The sequence below is a fragment of the Galleria mellonella genome, unplaced genomic scaffold (genome assembly GCF_026898425.1).
Source record: "Galleria mellonella isolate WM207_F2 unplaced genomic scaffold, CSIRO_AGI_GalMel_v1 utg117, whole genome shotgun sequence".
In the NCBI taxonomy this organism is placed as follows: Eukaryota; Metazoa; Arthropoda; class Insecta; order Lepidoptera; family Pyralidae; genus Galleria; species Galleria mellonella.
In genome coordinates, this window is record NW_026441980.1 from 4974709 (window position 1) to 4991353 (window position 16645).

The following is a 16645-nucleotide window of genomic DNA, read 5'->3' on the forward strand; positions in this document are numbered from 1 at the left end:
GTATAATAAAGAATGGTTGTATATTGTATTCTTATTACTAGTTCTCTTTGTTACTATCCGGAAACTCTACTTTTCACTTATATGTACATTTTGTGTATCACTTGTTCTTACCTGATATATGTATTTAGACAGTTACGAGTATAAGATACATACAACATCATCATTTCAGTCATTATTCGTCCACTGCTGGACATAAGCCTCCCTCATAGACCGCTACAAAGAACGCTCCCGCACCACCTGCATCCATTGACTCCCTGCAATGCATTTCAGGTCGTCACTCCATCTAGTGGGGGGTCGTCCTACACTGCGTTTGCCTGTTCAGGGTCGTCACTCAAGAACCTTTCTTCCCCATCGGTTATCGGTTCTTCGAGCATACACACTTACATCTACATAATTTTCCCCACTTCTGTAAGGAAAATTATACATTTTCACTTTTCTAAGTGGAAGGTTTTGGATATATCTATCTGTGTATAATTCTTAGTAAAGTTTTGTATATATAAAGGAAACCTTATTATGACGTATTGTTAAATACAATATGTAGTTTATTGACAACGTAGGCAGAATTACATTGAAAAGAATAATAGGTTTTGTATGAACAGCTTTTGTTGGCATAATGTTTACTTTTTAATCGTTTATAATGGAAGTGTGGCCCCATATTTCAGTATTTTTGTTAAAGGAGACACCAATAGAAGTGCACTAAGATTTCCAACATGTTGTGTTTTATTTTATTTTCCATTTTGTTCGCTGATATAGTTGGTGAGTTTATTTTTATCCAGCACTAATAAAATTATAATTAAAATTGTTTTAATAATATAAATATTGCTCTGTATTCGAATTTTTTTAGCACAACAGACTTTGTTGTTTTCTATTGCGTGGTTAATCGATTAAAACTATGTGTACATGTATGTAGATTCATTTGTTAAATAATAGTGTCTATGGTATTCTAAACTAACTCGTTTTCATAATGTTTACCTACATGTATCAGGATAATAAGTTTCTTAGGTGTCTATATCTGGTCACAACAGAATAATCAGTGTTTTGCTCTTTTGAGGGCAAAGCAATAAACTGAGTTGTGACCATTTTGTGTTATTGTGACACACTCACGAAGTGAAAAATTATATTACGTTTTGTATGTATTTTTTATGATAAATGTATTCAATTTTTTTTTGCGTATGTATCTATATCTGTTGTTATTTGTGTGCTGTAAGTAAGTATTTATCGCTTTATATTTCATTCAAATCCACATAGCCATTTAAGCGTGGCTAAGTAACAAATATCTTACAATCTTCACAAACTTTTATATTGATCATGTTAGTAGAATGAAAATAACCATTTTGATATCATCATGACGCTTACTTTAATTAATTTATACTATTATAATTTTTAGTATCGAATGTCATCGTCGGCCCAGGATATTCCCGAATACGCGATACAACGATTTTAGGAGATGGAAGTATTTCTCCAACAAATGAATATCTTTTGCGCAATCGGCCAGGTTATATGTCACCTGTACCAACCCAATCTGATATTCTTCAGCCAATTAATGGCAATGAAAATCTAAGAACTCTTAATATTAAGAATTCGCAATGGAGAGCAAACGATGGATATCTACAGCCATCAGGGGTAAAACAATTTGAAGTTCAAAATAATCCAGGTTTAGCTAATCCTGAACGTGTTGGAAGTAATCGTCCTCTAAACGTACAAAGTATACCATATTCAGCAGAGACCGGAAATTACGGTCAGCTTCAAACAAATTTCCAATTTACTGGTACACCTCAAAGTAAGTGTTTTAGTAAAATATATTATTATATTAATTTTTATTTAAATTTTATTATTTAGCATTGGCTGGCATTGATTGGCTAGCATATATACGCTACTTTTTTTGCGTATACTGGAGTTACGGGGGTGTGTGTGTGTGTGTGTGTGTGTGTGTGTGTGTGTGTGTGTGTGTGTGTGTGTGTGTGTGTGTGTGTGTGTGTGTGTGTGTGTGTGTGTGTGTGTGTGTGTGTGTGTGTGTGTGTGTGTGTGTGTGTGTGTGTGCGTGCGTGTGTCTGTCTGTGTTTGTGAGAGAGAGAGTGCGCGTTTAATTCACACACTTGCCTGAAAGAATAAGCGAACCATGACATCATTAAATTACCCGGCACAGATTATTATTGCAGTATATGTAATAGTTATATTAGAAATATTTTTATTATATGCTATAATTTTCTTTTTTTAACACAGGTTATAATGCTGAATATATAAACTCTAATCAAAGGATACGAGATATATTATTATCAACAAATCACAGAAAACGATATTTAGTTGTACATCCCGATGGCAAAGTGGAGCATGTAGACAGTTTGGATCTTATTGCAAAAGAATATCCTAATTTTATATTAATTAACTCTGATAATATTATATCAAATAAACCGAAAGAAGAAATTATTATACAACCACGAACTTCTTTTGTTACTTCAGTTGAAACAGAAACAAATTTAGAACCACAAAATATTAATTCATCTACAGCACAAGAGATATCTTCTAATAATTCACTTAATAATGATAATATCTTACAACAACAAGTATCATCGTCATCTGATGATCAGTTATTGGGAGAATCATCAATTATTACTACGGACACAACTGAAAAATCTGAAACTTCATTAGTTAGTTCTGATGAAGTTTCACTCACAGTAGTTACAGCAACAACAATTAATGCCAATCCTGAAGATGAGGTTACATTTACAACCACAAATGTCCCAAATGTAGTATTCAAAAGTGCTGGAAATAAAGTTGTTAGTACTGTAGAAGACTCAAATTCTTGTGTAGATAGCTCGGTAGAGAATGTGTCTGATGTTACTGCTGATGAAAGTGAAAATGTTATAACTACAGATGAACTAGAAGGTAGGTAATAGATAAAAAAATTAACATTCTTAATTGAACTAAAAGATACAGTAATAAAAGTAATTAGAAATAATGTAAGTAAAGCTGGACTTATCTCTAAAATATATATTTTTCAACCAATTTAGCACAGTGGCATAGGAAATGGCAAGTGAGCAGTAATAGTCCAAAATAGAAGTCTAAATAAAATTAGTATATTATATATATTCGTATATTTGACTACAATTTCGTTTGGTAGTTTTTTAATAGAAACTGCAAAGTTGTTTAATGACTTAAACTTAGATTATTCTAAGTTTATGTTATTAAACGACTTCGTGATTTAATATTCTTTTACTTATAATACAAAATAACTTTGTAATAAATTTAATTTAATATTGTTGGTTGGTCATTCACCAGTAATAAATCAGTTCAGGTCACTGATTGGCTGACTGTATATCTATCTACTCACATTTGTCCTCTGGAAATTGATGACGGAAAAAGTCATCAGCTATTTCAATATCGTCAATATCAATGGAATATTTATATTAATTTCGATCAGGTTCTTTTCTCCATTCTTATACATTGGAGAATCGATATTTAATACCTATATCTATTATTAGGCCAAAGTATAGATTTATAACAGAAGTATAGTATAGATACGGCTATATGTTACCCATCCCTAATCCTAAGTAACTATCTCTCGAAGTCATGTCTCAAGTTGTCATCATGTTGACATAATAATGTTGTTTGGTTGAGGTCTGTGGTTGAAGCGTAGATAATGGCCAAGGAAGTTAGGCAGACGTATACTTAGAGACATAACTTTACTATAGAGTTATTTGACTAATTTTTTTATAAGCAAATATTCAGTTTATATATTAGGGACGCTCAAAAATTCTATATAGTTACGTCTATAAAATAATTGAATATTTTAATTTAAAGTATATAGATTAGATGCATTTTAACTTTATTTCAATTTTTTTTTACAGATGAACCAGATCACAAACCAGTATCATGGTTTAGAACCGACGAGAGCTTTTGGGATAAATTGAAAGATAGTACAGAAACACAGGATGTAGCATACTTTTTCGTTGTTCAATCACCGCATCGTATCGAGAAGGACACTACACGTACTGTATTTGCTAATGGCACAATTGTGGAAGAGTTAATTGAATCTATCTGGGAGCATGGATTTGGTATGTATTTATATTATTAAACTAGTTTTTACTCGCGATATTGTCATAATTTTTAGTCGTATTTTGTATGATGAAATAGGTATCGTTAACATTTTATAAAGGAAGTGTTCTACTACCAAACTGAACATTTTCAATAAGGAAATATTAATAAAAAAACCGTTCAGGTGTTGATTTGATATGGGAAACTCAAATGTTTTTGTTTTTGATATTTTTAATACTTGATTAATTTTATTATTCTTATATGTTTTATAGCTTGGGTAATTAGTTTTATATATCGCTAATAATGTATATCTTCGAGTTTAAAACAAACTTTATGATTTCATAAGTTGGATAGAAAATATACACGTTCTTACGCTTTAACTTATTCGAATTTTTAAATGCACTTAATTTGGCAGTAGTCAAATTACGAGTATATTACTAATCTTTACTTTGGCAGATTCTTTAATTGCAGAGAAAATCTAATTACTCTTCGCAATATATAAGACTAAGGCTCTGCCCACATGAATCAGTACAAAAATATCCTGTGTACTAAGTTAGGATATAACCTACTCATTTCTCAAATTTTATTCAAATCTGTTTAGTAGTTTTTGCGTGAAAGAGTAACAAACATTCATCCATTTATCTTTATGAATTCTCGCAGTTATTATATTACTAGTTTTTACCTGCGACTTTGTCCGCGTAATCAGGATATGTTTACTAACCGAGATAAAAAGTAGTCTATATTCTTCTCCATCCCACATAGTATGTATATGACAAATTTCATAGTGATTGGTTAAACTGTTAAGGCGCTATATGGTAACGAACAAATAAACTCACTTAAGAAATAATAGGCTTAAAGAATTATGTCTTTTTTGTTGCAGACAGTGAACCCATAGTGACGAAAACGGTTAATGTTATACAGCCTGATGATATACAAGACTGAATGGAATACTATGATATAAGTATATTACATATTTAAGAAATTCTGAATACAAATAACTATTATATATATTTTGTACTACATACTGTTGTTTTATTAAAAAATTTTATAGAATATATATTTATACATAGCGACTTTACCTTAAAAACTTTCTGTTGCCCATAAGAATGTTATACGGCTTTCAAGACAATAGTACAATAAATTAAGTTCAATAGAATACTCATAACCTTCAAGAAAAGAGCATAATTCCTTTTTAAAAGGCCAGCATCACACTTATAATACTTCTGATGTTGCAGGTGCTAATGGGCAGTGGTAGTTACTTAACTTCAAGCAAGCAGCATGCTCATTTGCCTCCTGTCTTAAAAAGTAACAAAGTTTGTTGAAATTAGCGAAGTAGCATTCTAAATAAAATTAGTAATAAATTGAAATATGCAATCAAATCAATTAACAGATTTTTGATTCATACTAATACTTCTAGAAATCAGTAAACTGTCTTATTGTCATTAAGGTCTATTGAACGATACTATATTACGCTGGCTATAGGAGCTGCATCAGGCGATATATCAGTACCTAAATAAATGTGTAAATAAACAGAATATTATGATTCGTATTGATGCTTATCTTTACTTTGATTTATAGCGGAGTACAGACTTGTTATATTTATTTTTAAATACATAATCGGGATTTAACACGATGAAAAAGCTTTTACAGGTAAATAGTACCTATATACCTGATTCTTTATTGCCGACGTTTCGACGTGGATGGCACCACGTTGTGGTCACGACAGTAGGTATGTAGATATTGTTTACCTGTAAAAGCTTTTTCATCGCGTTAAGTTCCGATTGTGTATTTAAAAATATGGGTAAACAATGCGAAAGTTTAAAATTGTAACATAGTAATAATTTACTTTTAAAATTATTTAAAATGACAACCATTATTATTTTTATTAATAAAAATAATATAGGTATTAATTTGTAACCAATATGAAAATTTGTATATTTATATAATATCACACAAACAAGTTTCCAATTCACACTTATAAAATCAACTTGGTATTAAAAAAAAAAAAAAAACTTGGTATGGAAAACTGTTAATCTATTTCGAATTAGGCCAGCCAAATTCAATTTTGTTGACTAAATGATGACATTATCATCATCTATCATCATCATTCATACTTATTACTATTTTAAATGGTCGTTTAACATTGTAGAATAAAAAAAAAATTATTACTATATCACCCACCCACCAATTTAGAAATTTTGCCTTAAATTATTTTTAATTACAAAATAAACAACACAATCCACAAGTCTCGATTCTAGCGCAATCTATAATTTCGTGTCCATTTTTTTAGTGACCCTAAGATGAATTTCTTTTGTAAATCATTAAAGTTTAATTTATAGAATTATAAATATATATTCTTTATTGCACTAAAATCTACAATAATAATAACAATTAGTAATAAATACCACACAATCACATCAATTGCCTGGTCCTTAAACTTGGATACGTGTTATGGGAAATAAGGACACGAACATCTGATGGCACAACTCGGATCACCCAGACCCAAGACAATTCAGAAAAGTTTGTTTCCGAAAATTTCCGATCGAATCATGATTGGGGATTGAATCCGGGACCTCATTTGCGTAAATCAACATGCCTACTACTACGCTATAGTCAAATGGAATGAGCTTCCTGTTGAGAATTTCCCCAGAGGTTTTTTCTTTAGAAGCGGCAATACACACTTGATATATTCCCGGCGTAGCTGTTGGGGTCTGTAGCCAAACGGTGTTTGGCTATTATCAAGGGTGCTATTAGTTTAATCGTTATCTCAGTAATGGTGTTAGAAAAATACATTGTTTTTATACCACTGAGGTGGCAAAGAAGCATATGGTCCACCTGATGGTAAGCGGTTACCGTAGCCTATGAACGCCTGCAATACCAGGATATTACACGCACGTTGCCGACCCTGAAGAAACTTCTTTACCCCCTTTTGAAGAACCTCATGCTGTAGTCTCTTGGGAAACCTTGGCAGGAAGCTCATTCCATAACCTGAGTGTTCATGGGAGAAAATATCTCTGAAACTGCGTGTACGCGACCATCTAGGCTGTAGGGTATGAAGGAGAAATCCCTGTCGATGGTGAGCCGTATTAATCGTTGATCCGGCGTTAAGTAATGCTTCGCTTTATTAAGCATACTAAGTTTTTTTGGATGCCAGCTTCACCTTATCTTCGAGGTTGTCACGGAACTGTACGTTACTAGAGATGTCGACACCAAGAACCTCAATACTTTTAGAGATGTTTTTTTTTTTTATGGGTGAAAATGGTATGGTAACCCTACCTGTGCTAACGGGATACACTGACGGAGCACCAGTGAAGGGTGATTGATGAGAATGAAAACAGGCCAGTTAGCCCATCATGATGAATCCATCAAGAATTAACCATGATAGTTTCTAGGGAGAACCGCGAGGAGGTCAACCTGGTTGGGTATATTGTTAGCAATGGGATTTTTAATCTCTATTACTAACAATCCCTTTCCCCCCACTTTTAGAGATGTTAATAGACGTGCCCTGGAATTGTGGAGCCACAGCAAATAGGGTTTTTTAGCGGTGAACAAGCAAGCTTGTATCTTAGCGGGGTTAAACTGGACTAAGTTTTGTCGTCCCCGTCGACAAGTAATTGTAGTTATCTTACTCGTCTTATTGAATACATTATCACAACGAGGTATACATACACACTTAAAGGCACTTTGTGGAATTGCATGTAAATTTTATAAGCTCCAAATTTATTGGGCCATAAGTATTCATGAAGAAAGAATCCTTTTGTCTTTTAAATCTGTTGTTTACAACTCATGCTTTTCTATTTGAGAAGATAGAAATATCAACTTTATTATGGGATATTTCCTCAGCTGTACTTGCGTATAGGTATGCATTTACCTTTTTAATAAATGATTAAAGACGACGCTGTGGGGTAATTTTTTATGAAATGGAATTGGAATTGAATCGACATCATATCATATAGACGACAAATATAATCTAACGTCTAATATCCTCTATTACATGTAAATTCGGTTTAATTTCAATTATTCATCTACAAGGTATATACATCATTATTATATGTAATCATATATTAAGTATCTGTAGTCTCAGTTGACATGATATGGAATGACAGTAACAGTTACAAAGAGATATCATTATAAGGAAATACACGAAAGTGTGAGCGAGTTCGTTAACATTTTTTGCCTTGTTTTGCGTACGCGACCTATTTGCCTTGCCGCCTTGTTGGGCAAACTAATTATATTGTCTGTACAAATTAAGTAACTATGTTGTTCATGTCTTATATAATTTCAAAATTTTATTCTAAATTCTATTTTTAATTGAATTTTATTTAAATGTCAAAATTATTCTAATACCGAGTTAGTTGATTAACGTAATAGCATTCGATACATTTATCGATATGTAAATTCGAGTCAGATTGTTTCGATATTAAAATCTGTCTAAATTTGGATTCAGAGTCTACTTAAAATTCATAATATTAATATAGAAGTATATATTTTGGAAATATAATGAAAAATCCAATTAATAATAATTTTTAGCCATTACAATTGCGCGGGCGATGGTACCCATTGTATATTATATCGAGTTTTAGATTAATGTCACTGCTATCTAATCCTTATATTGAAGGATTGTATTGAGTTGACATCTGTTACATAAGAACATTACAGAAGAATATCTGGTCTTCATACAAAATACTCAACATTAACTATCTTCTCTATTTAAATATCTATGCTTGTAATAAATACGCCGTGTTATCCCAACATAGGATTGGCCACCACTTCCTTTCCAATGGATGTCGTAAAAGGCAACTAAGGAAATGCTCGAGGTATGGGCACCAGCGTTTCTCCTAAAATATCACCACCAAAGCCTGCGGTTGGCAACTAACCTGCTAAGCATAGTGACTACTGGCAAAACTCTCTTTATAGGGTAGACCTATGGTCAGCAATGGACAGTTAATAGCTGATATAATAATAATTATGGTTGTATGTATAATGTAAATAGTATACTATAAGTATCGCCGCGTGTGCCCCGAAATAGAATGAGTCACCCCTAACATTCCCGTGGGTGTCGTAAAAGCCGACTAAGGGAGGGCGAGAGATGGGCAACAGCATCCCTTTTAAAATATCTCTAAAAGCCTAGCTGCGGTTCCCAACCCTCTTGCCAAGCGTGGCAACTATTGGCAAAACTCCCCTTATGGAGAAGGCTTATGTCCAGCAGTGGGCAGTTAACGACTAAAATAATAATAAAATAAAAATAAATCTCTATTTTTAAGGGCACAAATATAAAGTTTCATTGTTTCAACCTACCCTAATGGGAGACAGGCGTGACAGATACGTATGTATGTATGTAAATAAAAAGTATTATATATTAATCACATCACATATAGATATTTTCGGAAAATAATTAGCAACTATTTCCGGGCCAGTAATCGATAGATATTTTATGCATGCCAATATTTGTCCAGGAAATTGGATCCGATTAATTCTCTAATTAATTTTCTGTTTGCGTCGGTACTTATAGGAACGATATTATAAGTGCAAATATAGACATAGATTCAATATTTATGTTACTATATTGTATTGTTATTATCTACTCACGAATAGAATAACTTTCGTTATTGATTGTATGTTCTATATATAAGAAAATACACTTATCTTAAGTAAATACAGTTCTTCATGAGAATTTATATAAATTGTTTTGAAATTGCGTATTTGTATTTTTTTTCTTTTTTTTTTGTTTAGTCAAATACTATCTATTATTTTCATTGAATGGAAATAGTAGTGAACTTACTCTTACACGTGACTACGTTTGCCTTATCGGGATGAAAAAATATAAAAAATAGCTTATATACTTCTCCGTCTTTAATGCTATTAATAATAAAAATCACTAAGCAAAACTTGTATTATATACACTAGTATTGGATAGTTCATAAACACACTTTTTTATAAATGCATACAAATTTTATATAAAAAATACATAGACCAGCAGACCTAATCACGAATAACAAATGTTTGAATATTACGGGAATCGAACCAACGACTATCGAAAGATGAGGTAGTATTAAACCGCTACATCGCCAAGGTCATCCTAATATATAATTCATATTAGGTATGGAATAAGACGTATGATATGAAAATTAGCTTCCAGCAGTAGCAGGTGTGTTGCCAACGTTGCGGTAATTGCCAACACAATAAACTTACGAGTACATAAATGTTTTTAAGCCATCTCGAAAATGGAGGTACCTATTCAGAAGTCTCTATATTATACTTTCGCTGATTATAAAGTTGTGAATCAGTTCTGTACACGATTTTTGAAAAAAATATTGTTGTTATTTAATATTATTGTATATTATTATGTTAATATTTAACATAATTATATAATGTTATTTAAAAACCTTGCATTTGCATGAAAAAATAGTATTTTATATCATTTTCAATAGGCAAATTTTTGATACCTTAGGCTACATTATTGTAATTTTTATTTGTATCCATATTTTTTAGCTGTAGCTTTCTATAGACGTAGAATTTTTAAAATCGGTTAAGTAGTTTTTGAGTTTATCTGTTGATAAACAAACAAAAAATCAAATCTTTCCTCTTTATAGTATTAGTATAGAAATATAGATTAGTTTTTGCTCGCGATATCATTTGTGTGACTAGATATAATATATATTAATATATATGAATATTTTTTTATAATTTTTAGACTTTCGCGTTACATTTTATGGATTTTCGCGTTTATGGATTTATATACTCAGGTAAATCATTATATTTTACCTTAATTATCGCAATGATTAGGTCTCGTCTCTTATAAACCAGGGCCATTTTTTATCAATTATAATTAATTAATAGTAGTATTTTTTTTATTTTCGTTATTGTACTGTTTTTTATTAGTTATTACCATTGGGCATTTCACACACTGCCATCTAGTTATAGAATTTGTATTGTAGGTGAACTAATAGGTATACTTAAATGTTTTTTTTAGTAAATGCTTATTATAGATAGAAAACACATAGAGAGATATATTATTAATGGAGGATCGAACCCCAAATCACGAAACATGAAGTAATCAAATACAAATGTGCTATTAGAGGAAACTAAAGCGATTTAATACGACCAACATTAGAGGGCATTGCTAATACAAGAGTAAGTGTTCATTTTAAAATAGTCTTATTTACATAAAACTATTTATTCAGTTGCAAAATGTAAGTGATGACGAATTTATTTCACAACATAATGAATGCGACGTCAATCCAATCATCCAATCATATTTGGAAACACGTCAATATGAGTACAGACAAATTAATATAATAAACAGACCGGCGTCATTTCGAACAACATGAATATTTGCATGAAATATATTCAGTCGTTTATTAGTAACTTCCATGAATCACAATTCTTTTATGATACTCAGAATAACGAGCTCAGAATAACAGTAAACGAGCTGACAGCCCTCCTGGTGGAAAGTGATAACAATCGCTCATAATTAATAGAACCCGTCTGTCAAACATGGCAACTACAAAACTTCCCAAGGGGGAGCTTTGCCAGTAGTTGCCACGCTTGATAGATGGATGGATAGTTTATTCAGCAGTGTTCAGTTAATGGCCGATATGAATGTGGAGGCATCAACAATTAATTTTAATTTCATGTAATTTCAATTGTCATAAAATAAATTTGAACCCAATATACGTATCAATTGCAAAATGAATTAAGAATTACTAATATAGTTACGTACTCGTAATATAAGCCACAACAAAATTAAACTTAGATTAATTTGCTTAAAAATTCAAACACCTTAGTTTTTCAGTGGACAAAAAGGAGATTCTTAATTCGGTTTGTATCTTATCTATATAATATAAAAAATATATAATAAAATAAAAGATTTCATATTCCTTTTTTATTTGAAAGAATATGCTTTCAGATTGGTCCTAAAAAATTTTATTAAAGTAGATTCAGCAGTTAAGTTTTTAAATCAAAATAACTGATTTTATCACAATTGAAGTCGGTTTTTTTTGTCAAACGCAATCTTAAATTATGTAATTCGTTTAAAAATTCAAACACGTCAGTTTTTTAATACTTGTACAATTATTCTTACTCTGTACGAAAAGCAGTATTACGCAACAAGAAAGGGCAGTAAACCCGACTGTAACCCTTAACACAAATTTAATTTTACAAGGTTTTGTGTGAATATTAAGTACACGAAAACAGATGTTAATGTAAAAATAAATACAGTAAAATAAAGTATCAAAATTACGACTAAAGGAAAATGCCAGATGTTGACGTATGTAGTGGGTGAGTTATACAGATTAAGATGAGACGAATGACGTATCTGGAGGATTGAAGAGGTAGATAACGGCTTCAATTACCGTTGATATTTTTGATTTGATAAATAGATATACATGGATACCGACATTTTTACTAATATTATAATTGTGAGAGCGAATTTGTTTTTTGTCTTGACTTGACGACTTGACGATTTAACCAATCATTACGAAATTTGATACCTCCTATTATAGGAGATGAAGAAAGATATAGGTTATTTTTCTCGGTTGGTGGTCACGCGGACGAATTCGTGGGTAAAAGCTAATTAGGAAATAAAAGACTGTAAAACGATATTATGGGAATGAAAGTAAGTGGTTACTAGTGAGTAATAAATAGTTCGTATACAATGTCCTTAAATATCTTTATTTATTTATACTTTTGCACACATTGAAAAATGTCTACATGGCGAATTTAATGCCTGATAGATAGATAATATAGATACTCGTAGTGTCTTTATAAAAAGGTTCACCAAAACAGGCCGATCTTTTTATCCATTATGCGTGAATAGGGTTGCCATGATGTACATTTATATTAGGAATATAAATGTACATCATTCATATATATATGAAGAAATAGTCAATATTTCAAATTGAATTTTTGCAACACTAAAAAAAATTCGCGTTTTATTTCGTTTTAAATAAATACATAAATGTCAAATCGAGTCTGTTAAATGTCAATTTAATTGACTTAATGTTGACATGATTTTGTCATTCGACGCGCTATCTATATAATCTAAGACAATATTTAAAAAAAATTACTATAGTTATGTATGTTGTGAACATTTTAAGTAACAAGACGTGGGCGTCGCTAGTCTCCCATAATGCTGTGTCATCGGTTAACGACTAGTCTTATTCCCTTGTTATCCCACAAACTGCTCCCGATGTCCCGTCGTCCCCAAGTTTTTACACTGAATTAAGTTTTTGCTAAGCTTTTCTGCTTCAAATTGCTGGCCATTTGCTTTTATAAAAGTTTATTGTCCATTGAAACTGAACGGTCCTATATTAATTTTTAGTTTTTCGAACAAAACTTTATGATAATAGTCTTTGGTGAATTTTGTCAAGGAAATAAACTGTAATTTATTTGTGGACAATGAAATTAAAAAAAAACATTACTGATCAACCATGAGCTATTAATCCGTATGCGTTATCAGTATATACTAGCTTGGCACCAGTGAGGGAAGAAAGGTGAAAATGAAGTCATATCATTTGACCCATCACGGCGAATTTGACAATAATTAATCACAGGTAATTCATGGTTTCCAAGGAAAACCGCGTGGAGATCGACCTGACAGAGCATATTGCTAACAATGTGGACTACCGTCCTCATTACTAACAATCCTTCTCCCACCACCATGAGACATTAGGTATGCAGCTATTCAGAGTGTTCATAATGAAGTATGGCAACGTCGCAATTATCTGTCAATTTCAATATATTTTGTTAAAGTTATTATTAAGATTCTTTTAATCCGAGTAATATTGATAAATTATTTAAAAAAATCAATTGGAATCAAATCAATATTGACAATAACATCGTCTACAATAATGTCACTGATTCCAAAACTAAATATAATATGATGGAGCAACGTTTGAATTATGTTTACATAACAAGAAATTTAAATATTGTAACATTACAATAAAAAATTGTGTGACGCCACGAATATCATACTGCCTTACTGGTGTGTGAATATAATAATATACTGTAAACAAATGATGAATGATGGAGGAAAAGGGCTTAATCTAAGTGAATTAGATGACATAATTTGTTATCTAATTCACTTAGTACTAACACACTTGTTTGCGTTTGTTGTAATATCACCACATAATAGAGATAGACATCCCTAGTATGTCAATTAAGAAAACATAGGTTTTTTTTTTGATGGATGAAAATGGTATGGTAACCCCGCCTGTGCTAACGGGATACGCTGGCGGGACACCAGTGAAGGGTGATAGATGAGAATGAAAACAGGCCAGTTAGCCCATCATGATGAATTCATCGGGAATTAACCATGATAGTTTCCATGGAGAACCGCGAGGAGGTCGACCTAGTTGGGTATATTGCTAGCAATGGGATTCTCAGTCTCCATTGCTAACAATCCCTTTCCCCCCGGAAAACTTAGGGTGCCATTGCAAAACAAACTTGATGTCATAAAAGTTCTTTGTTGGTAGCAATCCCTTCTTGCAATGTTGCACTTAATTAAGGGTAAAAATTTTAAAGTAGCACCATCTGTTCATATCCATCTCAGTGGCACCACGGAACAAGTAATCACTATGTTATTTAAGACTCGGCACTGCCCTTATGTAACATAAGTAGTTAATAGATTTATGCAACCATCTAGAACTAAGAGTATTAATATAATAAAATGAAATTTCTATAATTGCACGACTATTTATAATATTTCTATGTCAAAAATATCATCATCAAAATTTTCTAGGCATTTATTGCATACACTTTAAAAAAATTATAGTTTTCCTTGTAATATTATAAATAAATATTTAAGTAGTAAAAATACTAGTAGTATTATTATTTTACTTGTGGTTAAAATTAAGTTGTGATTATTTTGTAAATTTTTTAGGGAACAGTGTGGAACATTCTAGTATCATCTCATACTGATATTAAAGGGGTTCTATTACATATTAATGTATTCTGCAAGTAATATTAAAAGTCAATTAGGTCAAAAATTGAATAAAAAGACACAGGATGTCGCACTCTCATTCTATCTGTCCATGATACTTTAGAACAGAAAACAGCATGCAGGTAATGAAAACGTTTCTATTGTAAGATTTATCTATTGGGGATGGAGTTACAAAGTAAAATGATAGGCTCGGTGTAGTTCCTATTTTTTTTTACACTGGTGTAAAAAAATAACCAAATTAAAAATTTAATAAAAGCCTCTATTTGAGTTCTACCTACATTTCGATTTCGACTTTGTGTATAAAAATTTCATCACATACTTACAAGGCATAAAAAAGAAATATTCAAAGTGTAACAGCGCAGTCACGTCGATAAGATATAAAAATAATTTTCTTAAAATCCATCTCCTTTGGGGAATGTTCTCAGTTCATGATTACTCTTGGGATTCGGATCGTAATACTTTTTTCCTTTATACTTTCCATAAAATGAAACAAAAAAAAAATACATATTTGCATACTTTTTCTTTCGTTTCATTCTAGTTGAATAAATATACATACCCATGTCGTAACCAGTCGAGAATAAAGACGTAAAAATCGAAGATCCTTAAAAAGGTATACAAGACGTTTACAGATAAGAGAAGAAAAAATAGCAAAACGTGACGCCTCCGTAAATTGTGGTACTTATTTGTTAAATCAGTTTAAATCGAAGACTTTTTGGTAGATATTGTAAGAAATATTGTATAGATTATTTTAATATTTTGTTGTAAATACATTTTGGCGAAAATTATTTAAAAATAATTTACCAAATCGATTTACAAGTAATCATGGTTACAAACATAAAAAAAAACGAGAACCTCCTTTTCTTAAGACAGTTGGAAATAGTCCAGATTGACAAAAGTACGAGCATGTGTAGATTATCGTCTTTATCGAATTCTATTTTTAATTTTTTCATATTTTTTCTATATTTAATATTGACAGTTTTAGAATAGATTGTCTCTACTTCTTTGTCCAAGTCACAGTGTTATCATTTCATAAAAGATATTGCAGTCTTTTCTTCACATCACTCACAAAGGTTTCAAGGATTACAACAAATAACAAACAAAATCTCATGTATTGAATATATAATTATGTGTACTTCCTCGAACAAGTAAATGACCCTTACCATTGATTTGAATTATTATTAATGCCAATAAAATATTTTATTAAAGTAAATATCTGATATTATTTGCCTGTCAAGTGTGGCCACTACTGGCAAACCCCCCCAAGGGGGAGACTTATGTTCAGTAGTGAACAATTAAAGGCTGATATGATGATAAGTGCGTTTATTAATTATTGCACTGCAATGTAAAAGCAGACGGTTATAGGTGTAGGTATTATTTCTTATTTAATAATAATTTATATATATTAATAATTAATAATAATATATTAATACCTATATGAAAATTTGTGAAATTCGTTTCAGTAGATCTTAACGAAAAGGTTATCAAGTTTTGTTAAAATTGTCACAGAAACAGACTCTTTAGATCTGTCATTTTTTTTTTATGGGAGGTAATGAAATAGTAACCCCACCCGCGCTATCAGTATACACCGGCGGAGCACCAGTGAAGGATGATAGATAAGGATGAAGCAGGTCAGTTAACCATCGTGACGAATTCGACAAGAATTGTTCA

At 31.4% G+C, this 16645-nt stretch overlaps 1 protein-coding gene across 1 annotated transcript; it reads left to right on the forward strand.

Moving 5' to 3' along the window:
• The first annotated feature begins 645 nt into the window (after positions 1-645).
• On the forward strand, positions 646-5057 carry LOC113511648 (uncharacterized). The gene is made up of 5 exons (XM_026895325.3): positions 646-756; positions 1388-1780; positions 2224-2886; positions 3849-4055; positions 4916-5057. The coding sequence occupies exons 1-5, from the start codon at positions 711-713 to the stop codon at positions 4975-4977; spliced, it is 1371 nt and encodes a 456-aa protein (XP_026751126.2). The 5' UTR covers positions 646-710; the 3' UTR covers positions 4978-5057.
• Positions 5058-16645: the final 11588 nt, after the last annotated feature.

Bases quoted from the DNA above. Each gene is read 5' to 3' on its own strand.
- LOC113511648 (XM_026895325.3), top strand. From the start codon at position 711: ATGTTGTGTTTTATTTTATTTTCCATTTTGTTCGCTGATATAGTTG. The intron at 1,781-2,223 runs GTAAGTGTTTTA...TTTTTAACACAG, and splicing joins ATTTACTGGTACACCTCAAA to GTTATAATGCTGAATATATA. The intron at 4,056-4,915 runs GTATGTATTTAT...TTTTTGTTGCAG, and splicing joins TATCTGGGAGCATGGATTTG to ACAGTGAACCCATAGTGACG.